The 17,218-nt window shown below is 42.8% G+C and overlaps 1 protein-coding gene across 7 annotated transcripts in view; it reads right to left on the bottom strand.

The window, feature by feature from the left end:
* rbm10 (RNA binding motif protein 10) overlaps window positions 1-8,208 on the bottom strand; it is a 49,337-nt gene extending 41,129 nt beyond the window's left edge. For 4 of the 7 annotated variants that reach the window (XM_041274365.1, XM_041274367.1, XM_041274370.1 and 1 more), the window contains exons 1-3: window positions 8,063-8,208; window positions 6,191-6,282; window positions 2,331-2,937 (exon numbers count right to left, since the gene is read on the bottom strand). In XM_041274365.1, the coding sequence (XP_041130299.1) occupies window positions 2,331-2,937; window positions 6,191-6,207 (624 nt within the window). In that variant the 5' untranslated portion in view covers window positions 6,208-6,282; window positions 8,063-8,208. The remainder of the gene's footprint in view (window positions 1-2,330; window positions 2,938-6,190; window positions 6,283-8,062) is intronic. The other 3 variants (XM_041274366.1, XM_041274369.1, XM_041274368.1) reach the window with 3 other exon arrangements.
* Window positions 8,209-17,218: the final 9,010 nt, after the last annotated feature.

The following is a 17,218-nucleotide window of genomic DNA, read 5'->3' as shown; positions in this document are numbered from 1 at the left end:
GTGAAGTACTGTCAATTTCAAAATGGCGTGCTTTGGTCACATGGTTTAGCGGCCATATTGATAATTAAAAAATGACTTATGACCCATAACAGAACAATGTAATTCAAAGATCTTCTTGTCTGAAACTGCAACGTTATTCGACACCAAAATTAACACGTTTGCTCATGACAAGGTTTTGTAAAATCCCCACTAACAATGTAATACAAGTATGTCAAAATGGTTATGTTTAAAAAACAAGATGGCCACCAGATGTACATAGACTTAAGAAACTGGTGTTAAACCAAAATGACTGTACGAAGCATTTCCTCTTGGAACCTCACAAAACCTTCTTTGGAACCGTTGAAGTGATTCATCTGACACTTGGCATATATTACCACCACCTAAACCTGGTTGCAAAGCAGAAGTTGCTGTGATACAATTCAATAGTAAAATGGGTTCCACAAATTTCACCAAAACACGCCCAAAACACCAAACTGCTTTTATTTCAAAACCATCTGACCAACAGACTCCAAACTTGGTAGGTATCGTTCCGGTGACAGCGGAACACAAATGTGTCATGGCTGCCACTCCCACATTTTCTTCTTATATTTAAAACTATTTCAGTTTAAAAACGGTTCACTTGATTAATTCCAAACTTGAAAACCATCGTGCCTGTGTCGGTACAATTTCCATTTTCAAAAATGGCATTTATGTGTTAAATAAGATGGTCGACTGACGCATTTTTGAAAAAAAAAAAAAAACTTTCAAAATCTTCTGTGGAACTGTTGAAGTTGCTGATTTTAAACTTGGCACACTGAGAACTAAACACACTTAGATGGGTACTGATACTGGGGCTTGGGAGCCGAAAAACTGCCTGGCAGTTCTAGTAGTTATTTTATTTAAAAAAATAAATAAAATTGTTTTAAAAATGAGATAAAAATGTATTAGAATTAGTAGTGGGAATTAAATGTAGTTGCTTCTGCCAGCTACAAAAAATCTGAAATTAACTGGGACAGTGTTGGCAAACAATTAATTCACCAAAAAAAAAAAAAAAAAAAAAAAAGATTAAAACAGGTCATATAAGGAATTAAATGTAGAGAGCAGTAAATATATTTAAGAGCTACCAAAGTTTTGAAATTAACTGTGATAGTGTTGGCAAATAGATAAATAATACTATGGCACAAGCATTTCACACCACAAAAATATATAAAATAAATAACATGTATTAAAATTCTGAAAAGAACTCAGACCTCTCAACACTCAAACAGCTGTAAAAAATACAGAAATGCATTCAGATCTATTTACTGAATAATCAATTAAGTTATTTACCTCAGTATTTACCCTCCCACACATGTTCTATAATTGTGAAAGCGATTGGCCACTCACAGCCTGCAGTGCACTGTGCCACTGACATATACTAGTACAAAATAGGCCAGCCTGCAGCATTCAGCAGCGACTGTTTAGTTCTGAAAATAATTGGTGAACATAAGATTGAGTTTGCCTAAATAGCTCCTTGAATCCCCTAAATGTCGTAGCCATCAGGACTTGATCAGATCATAGCACGACCCTCAATATAATGCAGAATATAATACAGAACTTGACTTCCTGGATTCCAGAGTGAATAACACAGATAACTCCTACAGGCTAATCTAGACGTCAATCATCCTCTGTTTAAATGACGTAACCGATCAACCACTAACATATTTCTAGCGATTAAACCCTCCCACACACTTGTAAAAATGTTTTAAACTATCAGTTACTCACAGCCTGCGGGACAGTGCGACATATGGGAGGACGTACGCCATACATCCCCTAGCACTGAAGGGGTTAAATTGCACACCCCTGCATTGTACACGTGGGTGACATTGCTGATGAGCTTGATCATGGCAGATATAAGTCGGATTACTGTATATGGAAAACTTTAAAGCGGTATGTAACTCAGTATGTTAATGTAACAATATTCAGCAGGTTTAATTTGACTGAGGCAAAATGCTATTTTTATAGGGTGATGCAAAGGTTTCAGCTATAGCTGTATAGCTTGCCCTTGCTAAAACATCCATTTACAGGACAAACACTACACTACAGGAAACTGCATAGTGCACCAAGTCACTTAAGCTCAATGGCAGGTAGTTCTGAACTCCAGGATTGGGTGAAAGTTCATTGTTAGTGTGTTCGTTAAGTAACTGAGCAGATTAGTGAAAGAACCCACTTAAAGGCATGCTCAGTTCCAGTCCCCCTTAATCATTGGTTTTCATTTGTGATCTGAGCGAGTGGAAAAATTCTCACTCCGAGACGGTCAGTTACTTAACACACCCAGTGTCTAACCCTGCAACGCACTCAGAAGCACTCACCTCAGGTTTATCAGAACCACTGTAATCCCCGACCTGCTCTCCAGCATTGGCATCCCTCTGCAGTGTGCTGTAGTCCTCCTGGACTGGGGGGGCGCTGTTTCGACCACCGCCGCGGCTGCCCAGCTCCTCTCCTCTCCCAAACGAGCTGTACTTCTCCCTGAACTCTGGGACAGTCCCATACCCCTCCTCGTCTCTGTACTTCCCAGGAGTGGGGATGGGGTCCCCAGCTCTGCCGAACGGCCGCAGGCCCCTGAGCCTGGCATCATACTCCAGCAACCGGTCCTCCCTCTCGAACGCGCCAAACTCCCGGGCACAGTCCTCTCTTGCGTATGAGTCATAATCGTTTAGGTGCTCATCCTCCCGGGCAAAACGCCGGAAAGCGCGGCCTTCCCTGCCGAACGCTGTGCCTGCAAGTGCGTTGCCGAATTCTCTCCCCCTCTTCTCCCTTCTGAAGCTTCGCTCTTCTCTCTCGAAGTCCTCGTAGTCCCGGTGCATTTCATCGTGCCCATAGTTCCGGTAGTCCATGTCTCGGTAATCGTGATCTGGAGCCTCGCTGCCGTAGCGCCCCATGCGGTCTCCCCGGCCGCCTCTAGTCAGAGAGAGACTGCTTTACAAGGGAGGGGAAAAAATGATCACACAGTTAGTCTAGTCTGCGCTTTATCAATGCAAAACACCACAATATCCTAGAGCTGATTTAAGGGGAGTCCAATTATATTGTTAATTAAACCTCTTTAATTCCTACATGTTTACACTTGAACATACTGGAAATTTTTGTAACCAATTAAAAGCCATCATAAGACCTCCATCACTATTTTATAATAATGTATATGTAAGAGACAGTGAAAACTGTTTTGAAATACACTGGTCTAAACTGTACACTTACTGCTATGCAAACACTAAGAATAGTACCTTTATTTGGCCTTAATATTTCTGAGCAGATTCATCTTTAGGAGGGAAAAAGTGACAATTGCACAAGGGGGCCAAACGCTATAATGTGTTGATTTTCAATGTGCTCTCAGATTAAAAACAAGCTGGTAATTTCTGTAAATCATAAGTATAAAAGTAAATGAGTTGCAGGATAGCCAAGACAAAAGCAGAGCATGCTTCTCTTACACTGCAAGGTAAAATTATACTTAGCTTGTATTTACGATTAAAACAGTTTACTGCATTCTTCCATAGTTTAGCTTTCTGTGTACTCAATTTCTTTAGAATGCAAACTTTGCTTATATTTGAGTTTGTTTATAGCTCCCACATGCACACTTTTATGTGCAATATCTATCTATCTATTGCACACACAAGTGTTGTATGCATATATGCATGTATTAGTGCATGCGTACTTAGTTTTTTGTGATACATAGCTATTACACAGCTGTGTATCAGGGGCGCACCCAGGATCTAGTCTCATCTGTCAACAGGGGGGACTGTGCTAATAAAGTTCAGTGATGTTCAATCTCATCTCTGTGTCGCATACATTACATGCACCAAACTAAAGAACATGCTGTCACAACCAACCCATTGAAGAGTATTGAGAGCTGAAACAAGTATTTTAAGTAAACCAATTTCTCACAAAGTCTCATATAAAATCAACAATGTTTCACAGCATTATCATTATTATTATTTTTTGGCTGTTACGCAAACCGAAAACAGAGTAGCGGCCTGATTACAGAGTCATTTTTCCAAGTAACAACGTAACAGTCCGTTAAGCTCAACAGCGTTGACAAGAACCCTGATGCATCCTACCTCTGTAAAGTGCTTTTGGTTGGTGGTCCACTATGAAAGGCACTATATAAATCATTGATCGATTAATCTAGTCTACCCACGTGAGCAAGAAATCTAGAAAGATGAAAAAGAGTAGCAGCTAACAGCACCCCAGCAGAAGGATTGCCTGGATCCAAAGACAATTATAGCCGAGTGTCATCTGCATAACAATGGAAATTCATTCCACGCTTGCTGATAACATCACCTTATGGCAGGATATACACGGAAAACAACAAAGTTCACAAGACAAAACAGATAGCTAGCTAGATAAATAGTATAAAATATTGAAATTTAAAACCAAGTGTTAAGAAAGTTTATAAATTATTAATCAATACAACTAATAACATTAAATGTTCTATATGTCTCAGACATTTTCCATTAATAACCTAAACTGTCAAGTGCTGCAAGGATATAAATATTTAAATTATACAAATATAACCATGGTGAAAAAATCCTATAGAAAGTTGTACAGGAATTCTTCAGAAATTGAAAAGTCCTATAGGATCATATAGGAATTTAATTATTCCTATAAGAACTTGTTTTTAATCCTATTAAATAATATAAGAAACTTTAGAATCTAACAGGATTTAAAAGGATGTCCTATAATTATCAAGATGTGTATGCAGTTTCGCAAGATTCCCTGATGATGAAAACTATGAAGAAAACTATCTTCAAAGAGCTCACACAGCAAAAGTTACTGTGTCATGCTGTATTTTCATTCTACTAACAGCTTACACAACAAATGTGATGCAAATCTTTGAGAACAACGAAACACACTCCTGTTCCTCATCGATGCTCTACAAGGGGCAGCATTGCAAAGCGCAACACAGCTTTGTGATTTACTGATGTACAATCTGCACACTTACAAGCATTTAAAATTCTGATTCTGCATATTGAATGCGCAGAATACTTTTGCAAAATATAAAAACAATAAAAAAAGCACATTCTACATATTCTGAATACAAGTATGCTGCATTTGCATGTGGTGCAAGCAGTATGCCGATTCCCTTTTGCAGTATGCAGCAAAGGGCTCTAAATTAATAGCGGCCATGCAGCAATTGCTGCGACGTTCTGGTTGGAAATCTCCCTCCCGACCTGTAAGAGCACAAAACAGCGAAAGGGAAAGTCTTGAGATGGGCTGGCCTGACAGTTCATTTTCAGGGTCGGGAAATCGGTAAGCCTGGATGAAGGCGAGACTCTGTTGCAAGAAATAAAAGCAGCTGCAATCGTTTACCAAGGGGTCATGCATGATAAAATAAAGGGGGCCGAAGAATCAGTAATCTTTTCTTTTGCTTGGGTTGTGTGCATATACCTGGAAGGACTGAGAGAGCCGCAGTAGTAACTGACAGAGAAACATTATTGTGAAAAGAATATTTGTGAGTGTTTGTTTTTCGTGTTGTTAGTAATTGTTTTGTTTGTTGAACCACCAGACAGCTAAACACGTTTCCAGAGCTGTCGCTTTTGGGCCAGCACAAGCCACAACTGCACTTCACGAACTGTCACAAAATAGCCTGTTATCACCCACCACGAGCACTAATACACACACCCTGGACCGGTGACCGCGTTTTAGTATTGTGGGGCGGATAACGATTATTGTTTGGGACTGTAAACCTGTTTATTTGGCGCCACGCATTACACATTGTTGTGTATTGCCGGAAGTATTTTCTTTCGGTCACCAGACCCGGATTAAAAATAAAATTTTGGCTTTGCCCTTTTTGTGCCAATTCAGAGTCCTGCCAGCATGTTGGAGGAATTTTCCCAGAAGACATTGTATGCAAACAGAACTTCATCTGGGTACACGAGATTCTGGAGAAATTGCTTATTCCATACCATGTGCACACAACATGCAGAATATACTTACTTGCACCATATTGCAGTATAGAGGACACTAACCCATACCGATGTTTATTATTTTAATAGCAAAATGATTCACTCTGAATAAAAGGGGCAGCAGCATATTTTAAGACTTGTTTGATGAATAACAAAAAAGTTAAATACATATTTTGACATGCTAGAACCATACTGTTGTGTAAATAATAAATAGCTGGAGTGCATGTAAGCTTGCTGAATGGGTTCACCTCCACACAGCAGTAGTGGCTTACCGTCTCTCGTATTCCATCCCCTCCCTCAGGCAGCTGCTTCCAGCAGGACACCCGTCTCTACAAACCCCCGACACACCCTGCTTTCACTCGCCCTGAAAAACAAGCACCTCTCTCTCTCAAACTAGACATATCACAATGAAACAGGGCCTATAGACTCACATCAGGGTATGAGCAAAGAACAAACTCATTTACATCCACGTACTTACATTTAAAGGCATGACCAAGGTTTTAACATATTTTAGTGTAGTTTGAATTACTAACACTATCACTACATATGATCTGTTGGTTCACCGACATGTTCAGTTTATTTCAGGCACAACCAAATTTAAATTTTCAAAATCTTTACTGAGATTCAATCTTTTAAAAATTGCTGTGAAAGAGGGGACATTGAATGACTTGGTGCAAAAAGTAGTCTTGAATGTGAATACTGCAACATCGCAACCTTTGTCCTTTTGAAAAATGTTCCCATATAATTATGGAATAGTTCTGGCAGAATGACTGTACAAACAACAACAAAAACTGGCCCATAAAAGTAAATATTTATTTTGCTGGGTTCACATTTTTTTAAAAACATTTTCCCTATTTTTATCATTTTGTTCTCGACAATTTATTTTGTTACAATTGTGCGCGTGGGAAACGTAATGCATGACAAAAACAAAGTTTAAGTCTACATTAACAATCACACTGCAAAAACACCAGTGTAGCTAGCATTCATTGCCAATGTTTTGATGAAGCAGAATAGATCACAGCTACGTTCCAGTGTAAAGCTGTCAAATTTCATTAGTATTCATTTAGATGCAGAGTACTGTAGTGGTGGAATGGGACTGGCTGCATGTCTGGCATTATATAGACATAAGAAATTTTACAGGCCATTCGGCCCACCTTGCTCGTTTGGTTGTTAGTAGCTTATTGATCCCAGAATCTCATCACACAGCTTCTTGAGGGATCCCAGGGTGTCAGCTTCAACAACATTACTAACGAGTTGGTTCCAGACCCTCACGATTCTTTGTGTAAAAAAGTGCCTCCTATTTTCTGTTCTGAATGCCCCTTTGTCTAATCTCTATTTGTGACCCCTGGTCCTTGTTTCTTTTTTCAGGTGGAAGAAGTCCCTTGGGTTGACATTGTTAATACCATTTAGAATTTTAAATGCTTGAATCAGATAGCAGCATAGTCTTCTTTGTTCGTGACCGAATAGATTCAATTCTTTTAGCCTGTCTGCATATGATATGCCTTTTAAAGGCAGGATAATTCTGGTGGCTCTTCTTTGCACTCTAGACTGTATTGTGGACAGTGAAACAGGGCTAATGATCAGCCGTACCCCTATTGACTTGTATCATTCTGATTCACTCTGAATGACATGGACAGTGCACTGTACAGTAAGTCAGAAGTACTTCCAAGGAGCGCACTGTAGCCCTTCCCCTGAAAGTACAGCTGCTGCTCTACGGGTTTGAGAAATTCCATGACGAACATTTTAATACAGTACTTGTTTTTATAAATAGTGAACATTTAAATGCTGTATACGTTTTTGATATATTGGCCTTACTGTTGTGTAAGATAACACATTTCTGTTTAATTAAAAGGCCACATACAGTACAACTAAGAAAAAAAAAAACAAGAAAAAAACACGTAAACGTGCACTACATGGCCGTACGTACTACAAGACCTGGAAACGTACCGCTACTCAATAGTGATTCCGAGCGGTTTCGTGTTTGTAAACGTGCCTTTGAGCACTGCTGCATTTGAAATCTTGTGAAAACATCGCATTAAGCAGCCACACAAGTCCCGCTTGTTAGATGAGAACACACTGCAAACAACTACTAAAAACGCAGTTACAAACAACATGCTACAACATTAAGATGACGACATGCTTACCCTTTTACTTAACGCACTTATACGTCTTTTCCACAGATAAGGACCAAAAAAATCTCAATATTGTGAAATAAATAAGTAAATGTGAAAACCTAAACATCCAACCTCCTTCTACTCCACGAAACGGTTCTCGAGACAAAATGGCTAACATCCAGGGCGGGGCACACGTCTAGGGGAGGGGAGGAGGGGTCCGAGAATACATTGGTCAACACGTTTGGAAGCGTTTTCTATTGTACCCCTGATTTGTTGCAATTATATCAACCATTTCTGCCTGGCTGCCTCACGCCGATGTTTTCCTCTCTTATTGGCTTCAATCCTCACCTTTAAGAGAACATTGAATGGTATTGGATAGTGTGTGCATCGATCATTTCAACCCGCCTTGACTAACTCGTTTCTGATTGGCTAGTTCTATTGTTTTTTTTATTGACCAAGCTCGGCATTTTCTGTATCCCGAGACAGTGATTGATGTAGCTGCTGATCAGAAAAACAGTATATTGTATTATTTATTTATTTATTAAATCAAATTTGCACAACTACATCAGCGTAAATAATGTTATTCACATATCAAGTGAATCGCTTAATCACGAAATGTTCTTAGGATACGGGCTTGAACAAAATTTGGTGTGTTACAAAGAGAAACACACTTTTTTTTTGCCAGAATAACAACAACATGTTTCAAATCTGTTTTTTCCCCTATGAAAGGTTGCCATAATAAAACCATAGAGGTGTTTTATATTGTTATCTCTAAATCACTGTGCATACGTATTTCAATTTTGTTTAGCAGCCTGATTATAGTTTCATGGATAAATGGGTCTTCCAAATAAATATAATAAACCACCTATACACTCATAAGCGCGTCTGCATTGTACTGACAGCAATAGCGGCTCGCTGGATTTGTTTTTGGTGTTTGACACAGTACATCCAGATCAAAAAACGATACATTTCTTACTTGCAAAAGAAGAACCAAGGAAGAAAACTCAGAATAGCCTATACAAGTGCACTGCGACAGAAAGTTATATCAAGCCACTTTGGGTAATGTTATGTTGTCTATAATAAAACGTTTTATAGTTAGTTTTACAAATAATTGTTAGTTATTTTAGTTTTATCTTAAGGTTAATGTTTGTGATAATGTAAACAAAAAAAAATTGAATAGTAACGTGATAAACATTTACAGTGCAGACCCTTTTGGATTATTAGATTCCCAAATCGTGAATCTTGACTCTGTGCATCTGTAAAGGAATGAATCTGTGTACATGACGTTTTGAAAATAATAGAGCAGTTTTATTGATTGAGTCTGACACAGCATTGATTTTTCACATTGGTTGTTATGTTCTACTGACAATGGACGTGAAGGGACCAGCGGTCCCTTTCAGAGGCCAGACCCATGATGGCCCAGGGATGAAAACCAGATTCTCCTGGGCCATCTGGGGGCCATTAGGAGAACTGACGCCTTCTTTGACCGGACCTTTTCGAGAAAGGCCAGGAGCAATGGCAGATGCGGGAATGCGTAAAGGAGCACTCTGGGCCATACATGGGCTAGGGCGTCGACGCCGAGTGGACCGCCACAGCGGTGAAGGGAGTACCGTAGGGGGCAGTGTGTTGTCTCCGCCGAGGCGAAGAGATCGATCTGCACTCTCCCGAACCGTTCCCAAATGCGGTCCACCACCTGAGGGTGGAGCCGCCACTCCGACAAATGCGGGCCCTCCCTCGAGAGGAGGTTCGCTGCCTGATTCTCCACGCCCGGAACATGCGTCGCCCAAAGGGACAGTAGGTTCTGTTGGGCCCAAATCAGAAACCTGAAGGCTAGGCTATGCAACCCCGGGGACCAAAGGCCATCCTGGTGGTTGACATACGCCACCACTGATGTATTGTCTGTGCGGATCAACACATGTCTGTTCCGCACCACGGGTAGGAAGTGCTGGAGGGCAAGAAACACCACCTGCACTTCCAGCATGTTGATATGCAGGGACGTCCAACGGCCCGACCAGGGTCCGCTGACCTCTCTGCCTTTGCAGACTGCACCCCAACCTGAGTTGGAGGCGTCCATCGTCATCACCCTGCGGTTATAAACCACTCCCATTCGGACGCTTTGGCACAGGTGAAAGGGAATCCTCCACCAGCACAGGGCCGCCATACACGCGAAGCACACTGTCAGCCGATGGTGCCTGTCGTGTTTAGGATGTAACCGGAATGCATTGAGCCACACCTGTAGCGGGTGCATGAGTAATAAACCCAGCTCGATGGCTAATACCGCTGTTGCCTTCAGACCCAGTAGTTGCTGGCACAAAACAAGGGGCACCCTCGATCCCTGTCGAAACAGGGAGAGGTGGTGCTGTAGAGTCCAGCCGGAGCCCCACATACGTTATGCACTGCACCGGTGATGGCCGACTCTTGGCATCGTTGATGGTGAGGCCCTGCCTCACTAGATGCTCCGCCACTAGCGTCGTGTGGGCCAACGCTCCCTCCCGTGACTGGGAACAGATCAACCAGTCATCGAGGTAATTCATCACTCTGACTCCTTGCAGCCGCAAGGGGGCGAGGATAGCGTCTGCGCACTTTGAAAATGTACGGGAAGTTAGAGAGATGCCAAATGGCAGCACGGAAAAGTAGTACGCGCTGCCCTGAAGGCGAAGTGGAGAGATTTCCTGTGCTGTGGACGAATGGGAATGTGAAAATGAGCATCTGGACAGACTGGACTATGTGATGATGAGTCAGCATGTGGAACCCTTTCTGTTTCAGAAACCGGTTGAGAAACTGCAGGTCCAGGATGTGGCGAAAGCCACCGTCCCTCTTCGGTAACAGAAAGTATCTCGAGTAGAACCCCTCTCCGAGAGAGGTGGGATCTACGAGACGAATGGCGTGCTTGTCCAGCAAGGCTGCCACTTCGGTCTGGAGCACTGAGGCCTGAAACGGATCTGTCATGCACACAGTTGTGATGCCGCAAAAAGGAGGAGGTCCCAAGCAAAACTGAAGCGCGTAACTGTATTGTACATTTGAAAGCACCCACACATTGGAGGTGCAAGCGCACCAGTAGTGCAGCTGTTGTGCCGTGAATTGGGTCTGAGGCCGCCAGCCCTCAGGGGTCCTGCTGGGGCGGCTGGGGCTGAGGCGGGGCTAGGACAGAAACCCTGGAACCACCTTCTAGGTTGCTGCTGTGTGGGCTGGCTACGGCCACGCCCACCACGTTGAGGAAGGGTCCTGCCTCTCGTCTGAGATGAGGCCTGTAGGCGATACCTAATGTCACCTGGCAGGGCTGTGGGAACTGGCACCATCCGGTTGACTGTCCACATCGGAGTAGAGTGCCAGTGGCTCGACCTGACCCACGCCGGAGTTGGAGGGGAGGGAGCAACGCAGCTACTTGTCTCGACGCCTCTCGTTCCCTAAGAGACTGCTTCAGGATCTCCTCCACTGCCAGGCCAAAGGTGTGGCCTAGTGATGTGGGCACATCCAACAGTGTGGCCTTATTAGCATCAGGCACCCACGCCTGCGACAGCCACAGCTGTCTGCGCGTGACCACTAAACCCACCTGCAGGCCGGAGATCTGGAGCAACGTATGCGATAGTAATTGCAACTCCGTGGCCACCAGCTGTGGGAGCGGGGCATCACGCAAAATCCCATCCAAGTTCACAGTTAGCATGCTGGATGTGTTAGCTCAGCGGGTACTTTGGGCTCCCGCCACATAAACTCTCCGGACGTGTGTTTCCTAACCCTGCACTGCAGGTACATGCACACTGGGTCCTTGGGCATACCTCCCACTGGCGGAGCCTTAACCAAGGTTGCAATGGTGGAGTCCACAGGGGGAAACCCTACCAGGCCCAGCTTCTCTGCACCCTCCAGCGAGGCCAGAGGAGAACCATGTCTCAATTGCACCAGCGCTGTGGCTGGGTGGTGCCAAGAAGAACGCACCTCCTCTATAAAATCGGGGAAATCTGGGAAGGGTTGAGCTTGGGGAGCCACGTCATTCGGTCGAAAGACAGAATGGTGTGGCTCTGTCTGCGCTGTCCAGAGGACCAGTAGTTATGCCGCCACGCACCCCATAAGCACTGGCACGGACCCTGCCAGTGGTGGCGCGCTAGTAACCGAGGCAGCCTCAGAACTAGAGGCCGTAGCAGCCTGGAATTTGGGCTCTTCTTCAACCTCCATATCAGAGGGAAGGAGGGAATGTGGACTTCCCCATAAGGCGGCGATAGGGAGCGCATCCTCGTCCAAACAGAGTGCCCAGTAAATCGGCTCTCCCTGCTCTCCCACGGAGGGATCAGGGGGCGGTACAGAGACTGCGACCGGCACAGGGAGTGGGGGTGGGGGGGTGCCACCTGGGGGCCCACGGTGTCCATGATATCGCACACCTGCCGGGACTTCTTCACCCGTCTAGCCGAAGGCAACGGAAGCCTGTGCACAGGGGATCTCCCCTGAGAGGCTCTGTGATGACGTCGGAAGGTGTGGCTGGGAGGGGCCCGCTGCGGGGGATGAAGAACACCCCCATGCAATTCCCTCCAAGCGAATTGCTAGCACACGGGGCTGAAAAGCCTTGCAGATGTCGCAGAGCCTTTCAGGGCTAAGGCGGCGTGATCGGGACCTAGGCACAGAGCGCACAGGCTGTGCCTGTCCTCCTGAGGGATATTGGTCCCACAGACCTCACAGGCAATGGAAGCCAGCCCTACCCGTCATAGCGACAGGTAGAAAAACCACTGTTTGCACTGAACAACGTGTGCACCGCGTGAACCGAGCACCGTGGGCTCCGAATGAAGTACAGCACCGGGTCTAAGGAGCACCGAGTACTGCATACACCATGTGCACCAAGTACCATGCAACAATAGATAGCATGCGCAAAGCGTGCACTGAGCGCTGTGAGTACCTTGTAGCACCATTGTAATATGCACCGAGTACACCAAGCACCGCATGCACCGAGCACTGTGTGCCGTGCAGAACCGGGTATGATGTGCACCGCGTGCACCAAGTACCGTGCAGCGCCAGGCACTGTGCACACCGCGTGCACAGAGTACTGTGCAGCACCGTGGCGCTAGCCTGTATCGGTACAGCGAGACAATGGGCAATGTGCGCACCGTGGTACCAAAGTAGCATGGGCAGAGTCTTACGCACCACGGTATTAAAAATCATCGGGGAAGCTAGGCACGGTGCCTACCCTGACCGCGTGGTCACACACCTGAGCAGCACGTAGTGTACAACAGGGGGACAGGGCCGAAGCAGCAGTGGGTTTAGAGTCAATAAGCACCGTACTCACGTGGTACCGAAGTAGCACGGGTAGAGTCTTACGCACCGCGGTATTTAAAAAACACTGGAATAGCTGTGCATGGTGCCTACTCTGACTGCGTGGTCACACGCCTGAGCAGCGCATATCGTACAACAGGGGAACAGGGCCGAAGCCACGGTGGGCGATTGATTTACACACATAGTAATACAAAACAGTTTTTAAATACAAAAAGCAGTTAAAATATTACAGGACAGACAGGGGAGAGCACACTGTCTGTTGAGCAACCTACACCAGGTGGTATCTATCAGTCGAGCGAAATTTGTGAAGGGGTGCTTGAGCTGAAACCTCCAGAATGAAGGGGTATAGTTTTTTTTTTTTAAAGGTTCAAAACCACTGCCATAAAACTGTTACCAATCTCATTTTGCTTGTTAACAATGGAGTGGAACGGCCTTCCATGACCGGGATTGGCCATCTCTGGTAAGGTTACCATGGCTTAATGTCTGTTTTCCTATTTTCTTGGCAACATGATAACCAGTGCACGGCCAAAATGTGACCTTTGTAATGTCAGAAAAAAATGGTACCTTGTCAGAAACTCGTACATTTGTATTTCAAGTCTTTTAATGGATGTGCCAGTTTATGTACCAGGTTTTTGTTTTTTTCGTTTTTCAATATATACACTTATAGCCTACAGTACAATGTGAAGCAAGAACTTATTGAATACTGATGTGTTTGCTTTAAATATATATTTAAAAGAGTACTACACACTGCCTTAAAATCGCTTTTTTTGGAAAGGGTCATTTAATGTGTATCTTATTTGGACAGCACTATGCAACAACGTAACTCTCAGAGCTTTGAAGATTTGTGCGTAACAACGTCTTGTACAGCAAGCTGACTTCTCAGAGTAAAGTCATGCACTTTTTACAATAGAAGCAGTCAGGGGCCAGTTTCACAAAGCACTGCTAGCACTTAGCAGGCTACTAGCTAGCACTGAATGTCGGTATATGGAATAAGGACCACAGGGAGCACACCAAAGTAAATGATGGTAGCAACGTGTTTTGCAAGTTACTTTTTAATAGATATTTTAGTGGGTCATGATGACCTATTACGCCGTGCTGCAGTGACCCAAATTACACAAACACGTGACAAGGCATGCCTGTTTCTATATAGACGATGGGCTATACTAAAATGCATATGTCAATTTGTATTTTTCAGTGCCAAACACTTATATTTGGTACCCAGTCTTCCCGTAAAGTAACTTAGTGCTGAAAGTGTAAGACCAGAAAATATTCACATTTCTTATGTGTTGGAGATGAAGCATTTAAATTGGAAGCTGAGTGCATTTCATTCCATATTAGAATCAATCTTGAATTCTTTCAGTTCCAACGAGAGGCTATGTTACGCCGGGTTGCCAAGCAGACGCAAATTTAAGGAGTTTAATGCAGCTGTTTATTAACAGATAATAACACTGGAGTGGCGTTACCTCTGGTTTCAGTCTTTATTCACTGGAGTTTCAGAGGAAAGAACACGCCACAGCAATGTCAACGTCTTTATTTTACTACAACTTACACGCATTTACCTGTCTGAAGTAATCATTGCAGTCCACTGAAAGTGACATTTTTTTCAGAGCAGGGCTCGATGGTCCATGGGAAGCATCTCATCAGTAAGCGGTGGGTTCAGAACAGGTGTCATTAATCATCTCCCAGCTGTGCTTTCCATACCGAGTAACGACAGAACAGATGATCTCCATAGAAAACAACAGGTCAGCGCTGTCCGGTTGTTGTATAATTGAGGTTTATAATCACAACAGTGAGCATATTGTGCTGTGGTTACTTCAATCACGAGGAAAGCTGTAACCAACCCACTTGAGGCCTTCGTTTGGGTTACCATATGACTCCATGTACACTAGGTTTTTCAACTCACCCAATGCATTCTGGCACGTTTTACCTGGCTCAGGTACTTTTCACAGCAGGACTACACTTACCAGAATGCACTGCGGCGTGAGTTTAAAGCCTGCCCCACACTGGTCTAGTGTACATTAAGTCATATGGTAAGCCTCGTAAGGGGCTTATCTGGACATCCTCATTTGTGGAATTACAGCTGTACTCCATGGTGTATCCTCTTATGTACTTATTTATATTAAAAATAAATAAATAAAAAATCAACCAAAACGCAACCACTCTAGTTTAAAATAGTGCTGAGCCAAAGATTTGGATATTTCAACAATGACTTGAAATATATTCAAATTTCACAATTCACAACACAATTTATCAAAATATCATGCAAATAAAGCCCACTGCATACATTACATTTTAAACAAATAAGGCATTGTACTGCACTGTTTCCATTTCTTTAAAAGGGATCTAAATGGTTAATTGAACCAATTAAACTTCCATCCAGACCCTGAAATAGTTTATTATCTCATTTTACCTGTTAAACCTGGAGTAGAATGGCCCTCCAGGACTGTGCTTGATTGAACACCCCTGCACTAGACCATGTTAAACATTTTTTTATAAGAGGAAGAAAAACACATTTTTTGTTAACAGATACTCTTGAGCTGTTTTTATACCCTAAAAAACGTTTATTGTATTTAAAGTACTTTTAAAAAGCAAGTGAAGAATTTCCTAGATGCACTTGTACAAAAGGGGAAGTTATGCACAATACATTTTAAAAAAGTTAAATAGTACAAATTATAATATATATATAATATATTTATATATATATATATATATATATATATATATATATATATATATTTATTTGTTTTAATGTTTTTTTTTTTTTTTTTTTTTTTTTTTTAAAGGTAGAATTTCTAGAGTGCAAAGAGAGTATTACTGATACAGTACAAGCCAGTAGAATTCCACACAGGGTTAAATATACAGAGTAAGAGTAGAAAAACAAAGTGAGGCACGTATCAATGTAGGGGCATGTGGCAGGGAAGTGTGGGCACTGGAAGTGCAGTTGACCCACATTTCCAATAACACATCGGTATAAAAATGTGACCAGTTTCCAATGAAGAGCTTTATATAAATTATGTAGCTATTCCCAAGAAGCACAGTAAAATATGTTTCATTATTAATTGCCCTAATCCCCCCTGATTCTTCTTCTTTCTGTTTTAAAAGCCTTCACTGCAGCATGCATTATTTGGGAATGTTTATGAAGTGGTCTATGCACTGCGAGAATGCTGCTGGCTCACGTAGCTACTTAAACTACACAAGCCAGGAACAGACAGTAAATCACCCAGCAGGGCAGGTCTGGTTAGACACACACAATGAGAACCGTGGCTTTAAAATCCACTTAGTAAGGATGAGTAAAGACTTCACAAATTTGTGCATGGTTCTGAAGGGGAAATCAAAACCGGTGCACAATTTTGGCTCTTGCTTCAATTCAGAAAATTTTTTTTGTGTGTTGTCATTGTGAACGCTTTGGACTAACCATAAAAATACATTTACAAAAACCTGACCAACCAACACTTCCATTTCTGAGTATAAACAGTACAGTATCATATATCACCATCACCTATCCAGTTCAATTCAGTGCCTTTAACCGTTTTTCAACCCTGATAGACCAGAGCTAGTGTCACAATTATGTATCTAATTTCAGGGATGAAAGTAAAGATATATGAAAGTGTAGAGTATTTTGGGCATACACAGGTATTTTAAGGCAGGAGGAAAAGCTTAGAAAAGACAGTTTAGAAGAAAACAGAAATATTTCATCACAGCTTACACAGAAACATCAGCTACTTTTCATCCCTGTAATTTGACCCTGATACTTTATTTCCAATAATCATAATAATAATAATAATAATAATAATAATTAAACCAGTTGTGAGTGCTGCACATTGTCCTAAATGAGTAAGTACTTTCCAATGCTACTGCTTTTACAGTACAGTGTTTGCAATCATTTTGAGCGCTTCTGGGCTGCTATAAGATTGAGTTTTTTTCTCTGCC

The sequence above is a fragment of the Polyodon spathula genome, chromosome 16, assembly GCF_017654505.1.
Source record: "Polyodon spathula isolate WHYD16114869_AA chromosome 16, ASM1765450v1, whole genome shotgun sequence".
NCBI lineage: Eukaryota > Metazoa > Chordata > Actinopteri > Acipenseriformes > Polyodontidae > Polyodon > Polyodon spathula.
This window is presented reverse-complemented; position numbering and strand designations above follow the sequence as displayed.